The sequence below is a fragment of the Pituophis catenifer genome, unplaced genomic scaffold (genome assembly GCF_029215685.1).
Source record: "Pituophis catenifer annectens isolate HBS135680 unplaced genomic scaffold, rPitCat1.0.hap2 SCAF_1, whole genome shotgun sequence".
Taxonomy (NCBI): Eukaryota; Metazoa; Chordata; class Lepidosauria; order Squamata; family Colubridae; genus Pituophis; species Pituophis catenifer.
In genome coordinates, this window is record NW_027256881.1 from 94,003,023 (window position 1) to 94,019,370 (window position 16,348).

At 35.8% G+C, this 16,348-nt stretch overlaps 1 protein-coding gene across 1 annotated transcript in view; it reads right to left on the reverse strand.

Moving 5' to 3' along the window:
* Window positions 1-16,030, reverse strand: part of NKAIN2 (sodium/potassium transporting ATPase interacting 2) — a 291,973-nt gene extending 275,943 nt beyond the window's left edge. The window contains exons 1-2 of the mRNA XM_070952837.1: window positions 16,022-16,030; window positions 8,920-9,057 (exon numbers count right to left, since the gene is read on the reverse strand). Of these exons, the coding sequence (XP_070808938.1) occupies window positions 8,920-9,057; window positions 16,022-16,030 (147 nt within the window). The remainder of the gene's footprint in view (window positions 1-8,919; window positions 9,058-16,021) is intronic.
* Between the last annotated feature and the right edge of the window lie 318 nt (window positions 16,031-16,348).

Below are 16,348 nucleotides of genomic sequence, written 5' to 3' on the forward strand. Positions count from 1 at the left end.
ATGTTTCTTTCCAGGGAATAGCACACATGACAACAAGCATGGTGTGAAAAAGTAATTTGCTGTTTTCCCTGCAGACCACTCGAAAGCTGAACAACTTGCTGAAACAGTAAGATACAGAAGGATCAAAATGGCAAGATTTACAGCGAACTCAGTGCATACTTTCAAAGAAGGGAAGACACAATAAAAGAATCCTTAAAGCAAAGTTAAAGGAAGTCAGCCAGTACAAAGCAATGCAGTTGCAAAGGTATTTTGACCACAGTACACGTGTCTTACAGCATGGTCTTTAAAGTAAAAAGAGAGAACTTACTTCTCCAAAAGAAAGGATATGAATCATGTTACGAAGAAAAGAAGCATTCACAGAAAATATCACAGTAGAACTGCATGCGGATCGTGTGTGTGTACAGAATGTGAAAAAAGAATGAAGACAAATTCTTTATCCAAACAATAAACTCAAATTACTGTATATATTTATGTCATATGTCAATTCATTTTATTTCTGCATTAATCAGCAATGATTTTAATTTTCAAAAAACCCCACATATCTAATTATGCAGTTATGAAGATGTTTTCCCTTCAACTATACAATCCCAATCGTATTTTATCTCTCAACAATAATTTTTGCATTGATTCCAATTCCTTTTTTTTTTTCCAACTGAAAATTGTCAAATTCAAAGAAGTGCAAACCCCACTTGGCATAGTATAGCTTACACAGATTGTCTACAAGTTTCCTGGCTGGAGCTTTTCTTAGCTGTAACTCAGGGGTATCAAACTCAAGGTGCTTAGATCTGGCCTACAGGGTCGCCCTGGAAACAGTGAAGGACCTGCCTGTGGTGCCTCTGTCAGCAAAAACGGAGCTTGCGAGGGCCACATGCGGCCCTCCTGGGTTCCGTTTTTGGCTGCGACACCTGCAGCCCTCTGCCAACGAAAATGGAGCTCAAGAGAGCCATGTGTGGCCTTCCCAGGCTCCATTTCAATGGCAGAGGGCTGCAGGATGTTGAGCTGGCCACACCCACCCTGGCCATGCCTACTCACCCCCCCCAAGGTTGAACACAACCCTAATGCGGCCCTCAATGAACGAGTTTGACACCCCTGCTCTAACTAGTGATCTCTGAGATTGAACATGAAAGTTTCCATATGCAAACTATATATTCTACCACGGCATTAAATTTTCTCCTAGTAAGGGAGCTAAGTTGCCCAATAGCTTCACAATAGTAGAAAAGAAAAGATGATTTTACATGTAAGCTTAGGCATGATCTCTCTTTCACAGCATCTTCTCTTGTCCACTAGGCATATCAATTCAACTAGGAGCAGCATGCACTGGAATCCAACCAACAATTATGCTCAAGGAACTGAGCAATGTCACCTGCTAGATTTCTTCTGAGAATTCACCTAGTCACCTAGCAGGCATCTAAAGGCCTTTGGAAAAGAAATCCAACACAATTCTTATTTGTTGAAGCCACCACACGTTTTGCCTGGGTTCTGTGTGAAGGAAGTTTCCATCATGTTTTAAAGATCTTAGGGGATGTGCCTCTTAAGATAGAACACAGAACATAATATAATAAAGTTGGAAGGGACCTTGGCGGTCTTCTGGTCCAACCTCTTGCCCATGGCAGGACACCTTATACCATTTAGGGAAAATGGTGGTTCAGTCTCTTCTTGAAAACCTCCAGTGATGGAGCACCCACAACTTCTGGAGGCAAGCCATTGCACTGATTAATCATTCTCTGTCAGGAAATTTCTCCTTACTTCTAGGTTGTATCTCTTTTTAATGAACCTCCACCCCCTACTTCTTGTCCTGCCCTCTGGTGCTTTGGAGAATAGGTTGACCCTCTCTTTTTTGTGACAACCCCTCAAGTAATGGAAGACTTCTATCATAAAGATGCCTAACCCCTGAAGTCAAATGTCTTGAGGTTACTCCTGTTTAGTATTTTGGGAAAAGGATAAGCCTGCACTGTTATCTTTCATGACATCAAGGCATGAAGGCAGCAGCCAGGTGCTAGGTTTTATTATACAGTTTTGAATGTAGTTTAAAACAATTTATCCCACGTATCCTCATTCTAACTCTTCTATTTTTATATACAGTTCTATTTTTCTTTAAATAAAGCATGTTATAGGCACCTGTATGGGGATGCGGTGGCTCAGTGGCTAAGACACTGAGCTTGTTGATCGAAAGATTGGCAGTTCAGCGGTTCGAATCCCTAGTGCCGTGTAACGGAGTGAACTGAGCTCCAACCTAGCAGTTTGAAAGCACATAAAAATGTAAGTAGAAAAATAGGGACTACCTTTGGTGGGAAGGTAACAGCATTCCATGCACCTTTGGCATTTAGTCATGCTGGCCACATGACCACGGAGATGTCTTGGAGAGTGCTGGCTCTTTGGCTTTGAAACAGAGATGATGACCGACCCCTAGAGTCGGGAACAACTAGCACATATGTGCGAGGGGAACCTTTACCTGTACCTATAGGTACCTGTGTCAAGACAAGCTTCAGAAGTCTTTGTTAGGACAGTTAAAGCTGATAGTAACAGCTAACTACCTATCCAAGTAAAAAAAACAAAAAATTCAGGAAAGACATTTGGGTAAATTTATGAATAAACCTTATTTTCTCCTTCCTGCTGCTTAGAAGAAAGTCAGCAAGTAGACATTTTCCTTAGAGGCTTTTTTTTCATATGTAAATATGTTTCGAACTATATATGGATGTGGTAGAAGGATATTTGCAAGAACAGAAAGCTACAGAGAACTATAGAAAAATGGTGTTGCTGTGAATTAAATTTAGATATTATCTTGCTTCATGCTTTTATTTTCGTAGATGCGTTATTTCTTACTCATAATATTGCAGAATATCCCAGAAAGGAATTACCTTACAGAAATATAAATATGTCATAACAAAGAATAGGATGTTTGAATCCATGAGCCAGCAGAGAAAATAAAGTGATTTCCCCCCACTAAAATAACAATGAAATAAAAAGGAATACATTTTATGGGGGTTGTGTCCTTTCTTCCATCTCCTGGCTAAGGGATCACAGGAATATCATAAACCATGCTAATATAATGAAGAAGTATAGCTAAAAATATATCAGATACTCTTCAAAAATGAATGGATTTTTAACAGTTACCTGCTCCATAAAGATGAAACAAAACATAAATTTATATTTGAATAAATCAAAATCTGATTTTGTGGGGAAAAATATGGAATATATATTACAAATAATCGAAGAAAGAAATAAAAAGCTAAAATACAGAGAGGAGGGGGAAAGAGCTCATCTCTAAAAGGTTTATTTGGAAGTCTCACTAAAGTCAATAAAGTTTACTTCCAAGCATTTGAGTTTAAAATTGCAGTTTAAAGCCAATTATGATAATTTACAGTCTTTACCTACAAATCCATATTAGCTACTGAAATTCAAGCAGTGATTTGCATAGCAGTAATTAAAACAGTATCTTAGATTTTATAAGTAGAAAGATAGACTAATTTAACTGCTAATCTCCAGATGAAAGCAGAACATTCATTTGCTTATTTTTCTTTCTAAGAGAGGTTTGAGAAAAAGATATTTAACCATTACCTGCAGTTAATGTAGTTTTTAGACTTATCTAACAAAAAGACTCTGGTTTTATGAATTGAAACTTGCTGTTGTTTGAAAAGGAGACGATTTTGATGCATCAAGGAAGATATTTTCAGAAATAGTCAAGAAATGCTGCTTATGTGACTTTGCACTAAGAATGGGCAATTCTTTCCCTTTCAGCTTCATTCATTCAATTCATTTCACTCCACTCATTTCTGTACTTCATGAATTCAGACCCAATACCTTGCAAAAAAAGAAAACCTGATTGAAAATTAATAACATATTAGTCATTGAGAGAACTTTCTAATTTGTACATGTTTCATAAATATTAGTTTTCTTTAATATTCCTATCATAAGGTGACCAGATTTTAACATTGGTAAAGAGGGACACCATTGTGGGTGTGGCTTGGAGGTCATGTGACTGGTGGGCGTGGCTAGCTGGTCATGTGACCGGGTGGCCATGGCTATGTGTATAGGGACTACTCAGAGGGCTGAAAAAAGTCATTTCTGACAGGTCCTCGCACTTTGACTGGGAGGAAGAGAGGAGGAGAAGGAGAAAGAAAGAGGAAGTAGGGAGAAGAAGAGGGGGGAAGAGAAAGTAAGAAGGAAAGAAAAGAGAGAGATGGTAGGTTTGAGGAGAAAGATTGCTGTACAATAAAAAAGATGAAAGGGAAGAAAGCCAACCCCAAGCAAATATAAAGATATTAAGATAAAGAATGAATTGTTACACTTTAAAGAATAAAAGAGAACAAATATAAATAAATAGCAATAATTAGAAACACACATACAAACATACAATGTATTTTCTTTGAACAGAATATTTGGCCGGTTCACAAATTTAAACAGTGTTTAGTCATTTCAATTAAATTTACAATTTCTATATTTCCTTTTTGCCATATTTATTCCTCATCTATTTTTTTAAAAAACCAATATTACCCTTCATCCTCATCTCTAATCTTAATCAAATTCAATTTTTCCCTTTTATTCTATATTATACCCCTTCCCATTGTCATCTATTTTTATATCCATCCTCACATTGGTTAATTATGTAATTATGTAATACAGTTGTTTAATACAAATTCAACATTTTAATATAAATCAATTAGTTATATAACTATCTTTTTTGTATATTAATCAATATGAACATGAATATTCCAATTATTTCCATGCAATCCAATTTCTTACAAATCAATTAATTATATTTACCAATAATAATAAACCAAATAATTTCCCCCATATATTCCTCCAAACCACAACTTAACCATTTCTGCTTTCAACATAATATACAATTATTAATAGTATCTCAATTATTACAATTCCCTAGTTAAATAGAGCTTTTTTTCTTTTGTGTTTTAAAATCTTGAACTCTCCTCTTTTGCCCTAAATTTCCCATTGTTTGCAGTTTTGCACCTACCTTTTTTGGTGAGGAAAAAGAAAAAGAAATCTCTCTCTGCCTCATTTTGTCACGTTGCAGCTTTACTTTCACTTTCGCTTTTTCAGCATAGCTAGGGGAAAAAAAAATCTGCTCCAGGAACTCTTTGCAGCCAATTAACCTATGCGGAAGCTGTAAGGGGCAGGCATGGGTCTACTCATTTGTTTTCTTTTAACACTGATCAGCTGTAGGTCGGCCCTTTGAAGCCCCGCGGCAAGAGTTTAAACAGTTTTTTTTCCTCTAGCCATCAGCTGGGACTCAGGAGGCAGCCGGGACTCAGGAGGCAGAATGAAAAATCGGGACTTTTTTAAAACGCCGCGGGACGCGGGACAAATTGCTAAAAATTGGGACTGTCCCGCCAAAAGCGGGACGTCTGGTCACCTTATCCTATCATGTACATTTATTCAAACATATTCATTTTGTACATACTTTTTTTCAATAGATGCTTTTTAGTGCCTGTATATTTTCTGAATTTTGCAAATCTATTCTGGTTCTCACATAGGTTTGGGAAATAACCATTCAAACTAAAACATGTTTCCATTTCTCCACCTTGAATAAATATGAAAGATAGAGATAGGATTGTTGCTTTACTGTTGTTGTTTTTTTAATTAGGACCAGCCTGCAAATAAATTGAAGTTCTACTCTCAAAATAACTATTGTAGAGTCAATAATTTATAAAATAATTAGAGCATTTCAAAGCATAGGGCTATATTCAATATTATATGAATACTCCTTTGATTTACAGAAATTCCCACAGATCCCCTTCTTTTCTATCTGTGAAAATAGAAATTATCCTGGAAAGTTTTCTAAATCTCTGGATATGAAGAGTGATAATGGGAGTATGAAGATCCTGTTCTACTGGAAGGGTAAATGTGCAATCAAATGTTCATATATTGCAGAACTAGGAAGAAAATACTTCATGTTCTCTAGTAGAATGGCTTCCAATCAATGTTTCCAAATTGCTTTACCAGGAAAATGTGCCAGAGACAGATATGAAGCATAAGTAATTTGTAAATCAATGTAAGAAGAAAAAATTGGCTCTGTCTGTGCTCCTTTTTCTTGTGTTCCGTTTTACCTGGAGACAGAATGACATTGCATTAAGCAGCTTCAACTCCATGCCAAGCATGTTGATGTTTATCATCCACAAAATGTATACACAAACATGCTCTGTAGATCTGTTCTAATTAACATGTATACATCAGGAATGGAAATTGCTATTTCATTCCTCTGACATGTTAATTTTAATCCACAAGAGCATCAGGCTGACATCTATAGTTTTCCCAGCAGTGAAACAGAGAGATTCAGAACATCCAAGAATCATTATATGAAATTAGGAGAGTAGATTTGCTGCATGGATCTTCCTATCAGGATATTTGGCAAAATATCAAAAACAAGTTCTTGTAGGCTTGAGAATTACTTCTTGTGTGACAATGCTTGTAATCTGTGAATCACCCAGATAGTTCACTGACCTATGCTTTATCCTGTATAAAAGGCTATATATTTAATACAGAAGGAGATTGCTTGTAAACATGTCAAGAACTAACAGACACAGAATTCCTGTTTTGTGTGACCTATTCTAACAGAAGGAAGGGAAAGAAGAATCTGCATGCATGTTAGGAGCTCTTTTACTATAATTTGGAGGAAAACTGTGAATTATGTTTTATAATGTCAATAATTCAGAATGATTCTATGAAGAACTAATAAGTTTGGCGGAGGAGAGTGCTTCAGAGCTGGACTTCAACGAAGAGAATGCTAAGTATAAGACGGATACAGGACATGACTCTTGCAGACATAAAGCAAAGGAGTAGACATCTAGCTTGTTTGTCAAATTGATGTGTGTAGGACAAAAATCTATAGTATTGGCAGAGATGTCAATGGTGGTAAAACTACAGAAATTCTTCTAGGATAGTACAAACTACACAGTATAGTTAAATGAACTGGCTTGGAAAAATACTTAGCATGATAGGATATTCTACTGTATCAGTTTTATTATAAACATAGCTTTTAAGACAATATTCAAATCAAACCACTGTGATAGGGAATTCTGAGGAAGAAACTATTGCAATTAGCTGAGTTTAGTGAGACCATACACAGAACCAAATGGAAATTTTATTTCTACTAAAACTTCAAACTGCTTTGTTGTAATGAAATAGATTTTGCTCCTTAGAAGCAACACTGACTAAGCATAAAGGAATATCCACAAGAGGCATAATATTCAAAAAGAGTGTTTCATGACATTCCAAACCATATCAACCATTCTCAAAATACGTGTTAAGCATTGATTATGTTTTTAACTAGAGATGTTCAGAATGTAGTGGCGCAAGCAGTAATGGGCACTTCTCATTGTGGCCATATGTCACCACTGCTATGAGAGTTGCATTGGCTGCCAGTTGGATTCCAGATACAGTTCAAGGTGCTGGTTTTTACCTCTGAAGCCCTTCATGAGCTTGTTAAATGAGGACCATCTTTCTCCCATTGTTTTTGCCCATTCAGTGTGTTTGGGCAGAATGGGTGCAGTCCAGGTATCTTTTATTACATGTTACCATTTTTTGGGACTTGGAAAGCATGCCTTCTCTGTTGCAACCTCCATACTCTGGGACATCATTTCTCCAGAAATGTGGATGCTGCTCTTTTTCCTGTGATTCCAATAAGCTCTTACAACCTGGCTTTAGTCCCAGGTTCAGGGTTGATGTGTTTGGGAAGGTCCTTGCCATTCTTCATTTTCAATAAAGAAGAATATTTGTAGCTCGGGGTTAAAATGTGATGCTCTCTGAGCTTGGTTGTCTTCTTGCAGACATTTAATTACTCCATTTTTTTTGTTTTTGTTTTTAATGGTAGTTTTTAGCCCAGGATGCCTTGTTTTGTTTTATCAATGTTTTTAACTAATTTAGTATTATAGTTTGCAAACCTCTCAGAATCTCCTGGAGTGGGCAGCTGTAATAACTTTAATAAATAAATAAAGTCCTCTTGCCTTCTGAGCATTCAGTAGCAGTTATCCATTTCAAAAATCGGAAGTATATAACTACAGCTACATTATTATGAAGGACTATATTCATATAATAACTCTGAATCATCAAAGTTGCTGATAGAGTCGAAATAGCAATTGCTAAGTTCTAGCTGATGAACTTAATCTGCTGTTATTATTGATCCTTATGGATAACATTTTTCAGCATATGTTGAAAAACTAAAAAAGCCATCTATCTAGTAGGCTGAGCAGTAAAAGAATAGATAAAGTCTGACTCTTTAATCTATGGAAATGTCATCTCTGTTGGCCAGACATCTTGTATTTTTTCTTTAAAACTATTTTTTATTGCATTCCTTTTTACCTTCATCCTTCTTTGAATACTCTTCAACTCTGATTACTATCTGAGTTCAGCTCTGAATTAGATCTGCCATTATCGTGAATAGTTTTAAGGTTACAGTTTTATGCATGTTGTTTTAAGTGTTTCATTGAGCTAAGGACTGGATCTAAGTATTTTTTCTCTCTCTGCCACCTAACCCATTCTGACCTTCAAAATTTATTATGAGCAGCTACTGCAAGACTTGCATAGTTCTTTCTGGATTTTATGTTTAGTTCTTTTAGGAAAACGGTACAAGAAAGAGTCAGATTGGAGGAAGAGAGGGAGGGAGGAGAGAGACTGAAACCACCCATTTCACTCACAAAGCATAAATAGCTTAACTTTTCAGATATTGAAATACTCCAGTACTTATACATGACATTATGTAAATCCTGGTAACATACTTTTTTTAAAAAAAATCCAGTGATCTCTGAACAATTTGTTGTATTTTCTGGATATAGTTAATCTGTCTTGATCACAAAGATTATATGAACAGATGCCTCCTAATCTGTACAGATTGTCTTAACATCTCTTAATTCTTACTGCATATAGCAGGTACATTCTTAAGCATACAAAGTCAATGATACTTACTCCTGTTATGTAGCGAGCTCTATACTGGATGGTTCCAAATAGGCCAAGTATGACTATAATAATGTGTACAAAATTTGCCAGGATTGGTGCCCACTGATAACCAAGGAAATCAAATATCTGTCTCTCCAGCACACAGACCTAGGATTAAAGAACAACAGTGATTTGATTAGAATAGCTCAAGAAAAAAAGAGAAATAAAAGAGAGAGGGAAAAAAACAGTGTTTTGAAAAATAGTTTCTCCTTCTTCAGTACCACCATTAGAAACTTGTCGTATCGCTTGATGAGGCAAAAAAGGCAAAGAAAAGCAGATTTTCACTATGATTCACTCTTTTTGTAAAAATGTACCTTTTTAGAGCAACAGTCCACTGAGATCTGTTTAGATAAAATATTCACAAGGGCAGTTTTAGCAAGTTACAAATCCTCATTCAATGAGATGCTGCAGCTGAAGGCAGTGAAGCATTAACAACTTCATCATTTACCATTAATAGGATTTCAATAGGATTTCCATGTCTAGAATGGGAGGCTTGTTTGCAAGTCCGATACAGGTTTTTTTCAGATCAAAATGTGAGTGCGTACATGTGTGTGTGTGGCAAAGGAAAGGATCTGAATCAAGTTTCAGATATAGGAAATTAAGATTGATCCAGGTTTGCAAGGCAAGTGATTGCACTGCAAAATTATGATTTATTATTTATTTATTTACTAATTTATTTTATATGCCACTAGTTTCACTACCCAGAGTAACTCTGGGTAGTTTACAATAGTATGAAAGCATTAAAAGGGTTAAAATTAACAACAATTAAATAAAGGATTTATTTAAGGTATGGACTTGAACATTTTGTAGATTCCTGAAAGAGATTTTGGGAACCGGATATCTTACATAAATTATATTCTGCCTTATTGAAACCATCTGAAAATCTATTGAAAAACTCAGTTTATTTCTAAGACTTCTCTCCTATCTTGATGAGAGAGAGAGAGGGGGGGGGAGAGAAACAGACAGACAGACAGACAGACAGACAGACAGAGTGAGACAGAGACTCATTAGACACGTACCATCACTTAAGAACATAGATGGATCATTCAGATAATTGTCTCTCAAAATGTGTCAAGTTCTTGGAAACGTACAGAACTTCTTTTTCTCAGGAATGCCAAACATAGAAGGCACACTGATTGTAGTTGTCATTGTGTAAAGTGGAAGTCCATTTTAGCAACTGTCAAAACCCGTGTACTGTAATTTTCAGCACTATGGAATGGCTTCATATGAGCTAAATGCATCACTACTTTACACTTCTGATCCACATCTGAGGACAACAGCCTCAGATGAAACGATATGACAACCATTTTAGCACCATCACCATTCACAGACCAAGTATACTTGGTTCCACTGAGTTGACAGAAAGAGCTAAAGAACGATAGAACTGCAATAATAGTACCAAAGTAGCCTCCCCTTTTGTCTATTGCTTCCTATAGAAAGAATTTCTCATTAATGTTGCAAAGGACAGAAAAAAATATGTATGCATAAGAACAAATGAATGAGAGCTGAATCCTGGTTCTCACCTTCAGAATCTTATTTATGAAAAGTGAGAGGGATGTTTGATTCAGCAGACTTGCTTAGTTTCCTCATGACTACTATTACCTGTGAGATTCAGGTTTAGTGGAATCAGATATTTTTCATAAAATCCCAGAAGATGACAGCATCCTGATTTTCATCTAAAAAGTTAACTAGAAGAGGTCTGGTTCATAGCTGAATGGGAAACCATTATAAAATCCCAGAGTTATAGACTAAGCTGGGAAATAAAAAATCATATTAGAAGAAGGCTATAGTAAGCCTCTTCTATAATGTTTTAAGGAAAACAATATACTGTACAATAGATATGCCCAAATAGTCATCAGGAGACAATTTATGCATTAATAAAATGATTTCCATCCAAAAAAGTTGATGACATGATTTGAGATGCCAGTCTCTAGTCTTTTAGGTACCACAAAGTTTTCCTGCAATAGAAACAAGAACTTACTTCTCTATGTTGTGAGATGTATGTATGGATGTATGGATGGATGTATGGATGGATGTATGGATGGATGGATGGATGGATGAAAGTAAATTTGAACTAATGTCATTTTAATATTTCAAGGATGACATAATTCTTTATGTCAATTAAATACTACATTACAATTTCAAGGAAATTTGGGAAAAATGCAATTTTGTTTACAAACTGTGTAATACGATTAATCCAATTTTAGAATCAAGTTGCCACACTTATGGAAACATAGAACAATCATTCAGTCTACTTTATCTGTCTAACACATGTCAGTTTTCACATCCATATTCCCATTGCATCATACAAACTACATAACATTTATTGCGAATAACTCAGGGTCCCAACTAACTAAACCACAACATCTGCACACAAAAATACAAAATACTTCCATATCTTCAATACCTCTAATATCATCACAAGCATTCTTCATACATTTATTCAAATTTATTAAGAAATTTTCACTGCATAGTTGGAAACTATTTCTGAACTTATTTACACATCCCTACCCATAAATCCATTCATTAACTTTACTTCTGCCTATCCTTTTCCTCTATCTTGAAAAGTGGTATTAAAAGCAAGGGAAAGCAAAACATTTGCTTGCCACCCTTGGGTACCCATTACCATTAGCCAAGGACTACACATGGTTTATGCATTGCCTGTTGTTGTTGTAAATCAAAATGGGAAACCACTAGTAGCACATAACAGGTTTAAGTTTATCTATTTTTTTTTCAAGCTGACTTGAAGATTTAGACATAGGGAACAAAGAAAGTTGACTTTTGTTATATAACAAAAATGATACTTCATCCTTAAGATCTTTAACATTACATCAAGTACAAACAATATCAGTATATGTCCTAAGATATACTGTGGTAATTACAATGCATATCTTGTAATAATCATAAAAATGGCATCAACAAGCAGGAAAACATTTTTTATTTGAACTGATTTGGACCTCCAATATATATCTATAGTGCACTGGTTTATTTTAATTGTTTACATGAATAAACTAAGTGAGCAATTGATCAGGGATTTTGATGCTCTTGAGGAATAATCACATTAATCTCGAAGGAATATAGAGAAGCTCTTCAATATGATTATTTATGTACTTTATTCCAGACCCAACAAAATATGCACACAGTGTACCATTTTAAATGGTATGCATATAAATGCTTTGCATCATTTTGCTATATTCAAACAACAGCTTGGTAAGGAACAAGGCCCTCAAGAGGGTTTAACTAGCTGTGTCCTTGAAATCCTTTATAAATTAAAATAAAATCAGTAAACAAAATTAATTATTCTGGTGAGATACTTTATCTCAGAGACCAATATTAGCCTTTAAATAAACAAAGGTGCGTGCATAACATAAGCATCTAATTCAACTGCTCCACTGCCATGTTTGAGTAGAAAAACGTATAAAGAGTATTTCCATTTTTTTTTTACATTTTAAGAAGAAACAGCTTTCTCTCTTCTGCCATTTTCTTTGAATTTTGTTTCTGCTCTGAATTTACAGGCAAGCAACACATCCAGTAATTCCATTTTTGTCAACCAATTATATTACATTAGGCATATTATTAAGCGTTTAAAGACTTTTCATATTTTAGCAAAGCACATCAGGAAGCGCTTTAGCTAATCTTTGTCATAGGGCGACCAACTTGGAATGCTCAGCTGCCAGGAAGGAGTCTAAAGAAACAAAAATGATGGGCAAAGACAGTTTGAACAGACAAGTTCTTCCAAAAAATTGAACTTTAGAAAAAGGGGTATTTCCTCCCAAAGAGATCTTAGCATTTTTAGACACTAAGAGAGAGGGATTGCAACAGAGAAAAAAAGCTAGAGATAGACTAACCATTATATATCACAGGTATACTAATTAAAAAAAAAAAACATGCAGGAAAGCAGTGAAGAAACACATAGAATAGAATTCTTTATTGGCCAAGTGTGATTGGACACACAAGGACTTTGTATTTGGTGCATATGCTCTCAGTGTATATATATATATATATATATACTAGCTGAATACCCGTGCTCCGCTACAAAACTATGTGATCAGGCTTGATAAATCGACACTTAAGAGTTTGAAAATTAATGAATAATGAAGCCTCTCCTCTCTTTCTCCTTCTCTCCCTCAGGCTTGCCCCATAGATCCTCTCCTCTCCCCTTCTCTCCCTCAGGCTGGCCCCATAGACCCTCTTCTCTCTTCTTCTCTCCCTCAGGCTGGCCCCACAAAAGCCTCTCCTCTCCCTCAGGCTGGCTCCATAGAAGCCTCTCTTATCCTACCCCCTTCTCTACCTCAGGCTGGGCCCTATACATCCTCTCTTATCTCCTTCTCTCCCTCAGGCTGGCCCCAAAGATCCTATCCCATCCCCTTCTCTCTCTCAGGCTTTCTAGCCCCTTCTCTCCATGAGGCTTGCCCCACAGAAGCCTGTCCTATGCTATCCCATTCTCTCCAGAGTTATTTTCAAGTTGGGAGGGGGAGTAGAACATCTAACTAATTAGCATCAGAGCGTGTTATAATAATATAGGAAATACCAATGCTCTGATGGTCATTTCAAAAAATCCTTTCTTAGTGAGCACCTAGAAGCCAAGAGGGACATATGTGGCAAATTTCAAGTTTGTAGGCTTTACAGTTCGGGAGATTTCTTGATTAATGTGTGAGTGGTTTTCACTACACACACACACACACACACACACACACACACATAAAGAATCATAAGATACAACACTTAGTGATAGTCATAGGATACTAATAAGCAATCAAATCTTTCTAGGAAACAATTAAACAATATAAATTGTAATGATACAAGCAACATGGATATAGCCATAAGTGGGAAGAGATAAGTGCTAGGAAGGATGAGAAGAAGAATAGTAATACAGTCTTAGTAAATAATTTGACAATGTTGTGGGAATTAGTTGTTTAGCAGAGTGATGGCATTCGGGAAAAAACTGTCCTTGTGTCTAGTTGTTCTGGTGTGCAGAGCCCTGTAGTGTTGTTGCCAAGAATGTTTTAACACTCTTTTTTATTTCCGTTAGTGTCAGTTGTCAATGGAAACAACTGACACTAATCAGGTGCCAAGAACTGTTAACTAGAGAGTACTGTATACGAAGCCTCAGTGATATTTTCTAACAGTCCAAAATAATCCATAGGCAAGAGAGACCTTGGTTTATTTTTTCAACAGAATGCCTGGAAGCTGCATTCTGGAACCAGCAGGATTACTAGGAAATGGGATTTGGGTGAGAGGGACTCAGTTCTGCAGTTCTCAGTGGCAGAACATTATACCAGGGTCATTTTAATTTAGGAATATAAGCAATCCACTAACCCATTACTTGTGTTCAAAAAAGAAACAAGAAAAATAATTATCAGCCACCTGACAAGATATCCTTTATGATCTCTGCATATCTCTTTAAAATTTCTGATTATGCCCTATTTTTTATTCGAATCATCTTGGAAACTGAAGGAGAGAGATATTGGTTTTTCATACAATAGAATCAAGAAGTTAGACTCCTTTTTAAAATACAGTCACAAGATCAAGAACGTGCTTGAATCTGAATTTTAATACTATTCCTTGGCAGAAGGAATTTCTGGCTAGAAAACATCCCAAAATGTATTGATAAAGTCCACTACTAAAAGTGGATTATAATATATAAAACTTTTGGCAGCACTTGCTTTCCCTTAAAAATTGCAATTGAACCAAGAAAACTCTCTCTCTCCACCCCCTCTCTCTCTCCCTCTCCCCTCCTCTCTCTCTCTCTCTCTCTCTCTCTCTCTCTCTCTCTCTCTCTCGTCTCAACAGCTTATATTCAACTTATCTCTCAGCCTCCTTGTGCTTCGTGGTGGCTCTTTTGGCCACCTGGGAGAGATTGTTATTAAGTACAGAATTGTGTAGTAATTCAATGTTCACTAGTATACGTATATATGTCTCTGCAGTTTATGGCTCATGGGATACCATAAGTATCTGTGTCATTGTTTCTGGACTTGTTTTTTTAATCTCCAGAGTAAAGTAAAAGGGTAAGGTAGAATCCTTAAAGCCACACGTCCTAGCAATCTCTGGCATAGGAACTGGTTGCTAAGGGCATGGAGCCCTGTTTAATTTTAACTGCATATTTCATTTATTCAGTGCAATGAGAAAGCATCCTGCATATGCTGAAGATACTTTTAATTTTTTTCTGATGGCAAGCTACAATGTCTCTGGGCTTCTTCTGTTTAATAGAAAAACACTGACAGATTCAAGTATAATTACTAACGGTAGCCCAATCTTGTTATGAAAATAAAGCCTCAACCAAGCAGTAGGGACAAGCAGGATATTGGGTCTATGATGCCTTACAGGTGTACTGTCAAGACCCTTTAAACTATATAAATCAATGCAGATCAATTCAGGATGAGTTGGACAAGGGATCCTGATAGTGAAAATAGTAAGTAATATAGATAAGTAAGTAATATAGTAGATAGTCAAAATAGTAAGTAAAATAGGTGAGTTAAACCCAAGAGACTTAGCACACTTTATGTGCCAAAACAAACAAATTCCAAATCCTACAAATTGAGGGGAATTTTTTTTAAATATTCCAGTTCCATCCCTTTCAGTGAGATACACATCTCTTTAGACAAATGCTGGACTGAATGGTACAATATGTTAGGGACTGATTAATTTGCCCAGATCAAGTTAGTATTTTAGACATATGCAGTTGAAAGACATCTAAAAGATGCCTCCCCATTTTGTCTCTTTTGTTTGTGGTATTTATGGGAGGGATGGGCCCTTCCTACCAGATTTTAATGACTTTTAAATGCAGTTGCCATATTAATTTACAAATACATGATCTTGAAGCCAAACAAATAAATGTTACATTCTTGCCTAACAAACAGGTACAATGAATATCCCTGAATAATATACAACCAGTGTAAACTAACTCATGCTGATATTCAGCAACAAGATTTAGGAGCATTCTCTTTCAAGAATCTTGAAAAAAGCTGATCACATAGATTGTATTCAGTATGTTAGATCTTCCATGTTATTTAGTTGTAATTTCCATGCAACGGATTTTTTTTATGCATATCATCACTGAGATGTAGATAACTAGTTGCATCTGCACTAAATTTAATAGCCTGCATATTAACAGCTGCAATAATAATCCAAAGGATATATTTATTGGAAAATTATAGAACTCTGTACATCCTAGAAATGAGAGATAAATAGGTCAAGGTATTAAAAAATAAACAATATAAAATTATATCAAAATGCAACTTTATTTTTATTAATTTATCTGAGTTAACTTACTCTTATTTGTAATTTATGCATTACATTTGCTACCATTTACAGAGTTATGAATTATAAACACTATCATAAAAAGCCTGCAGGTTTTCCATTTCATTGAAAATTTATGTGTTTTTCTCACTACATCATC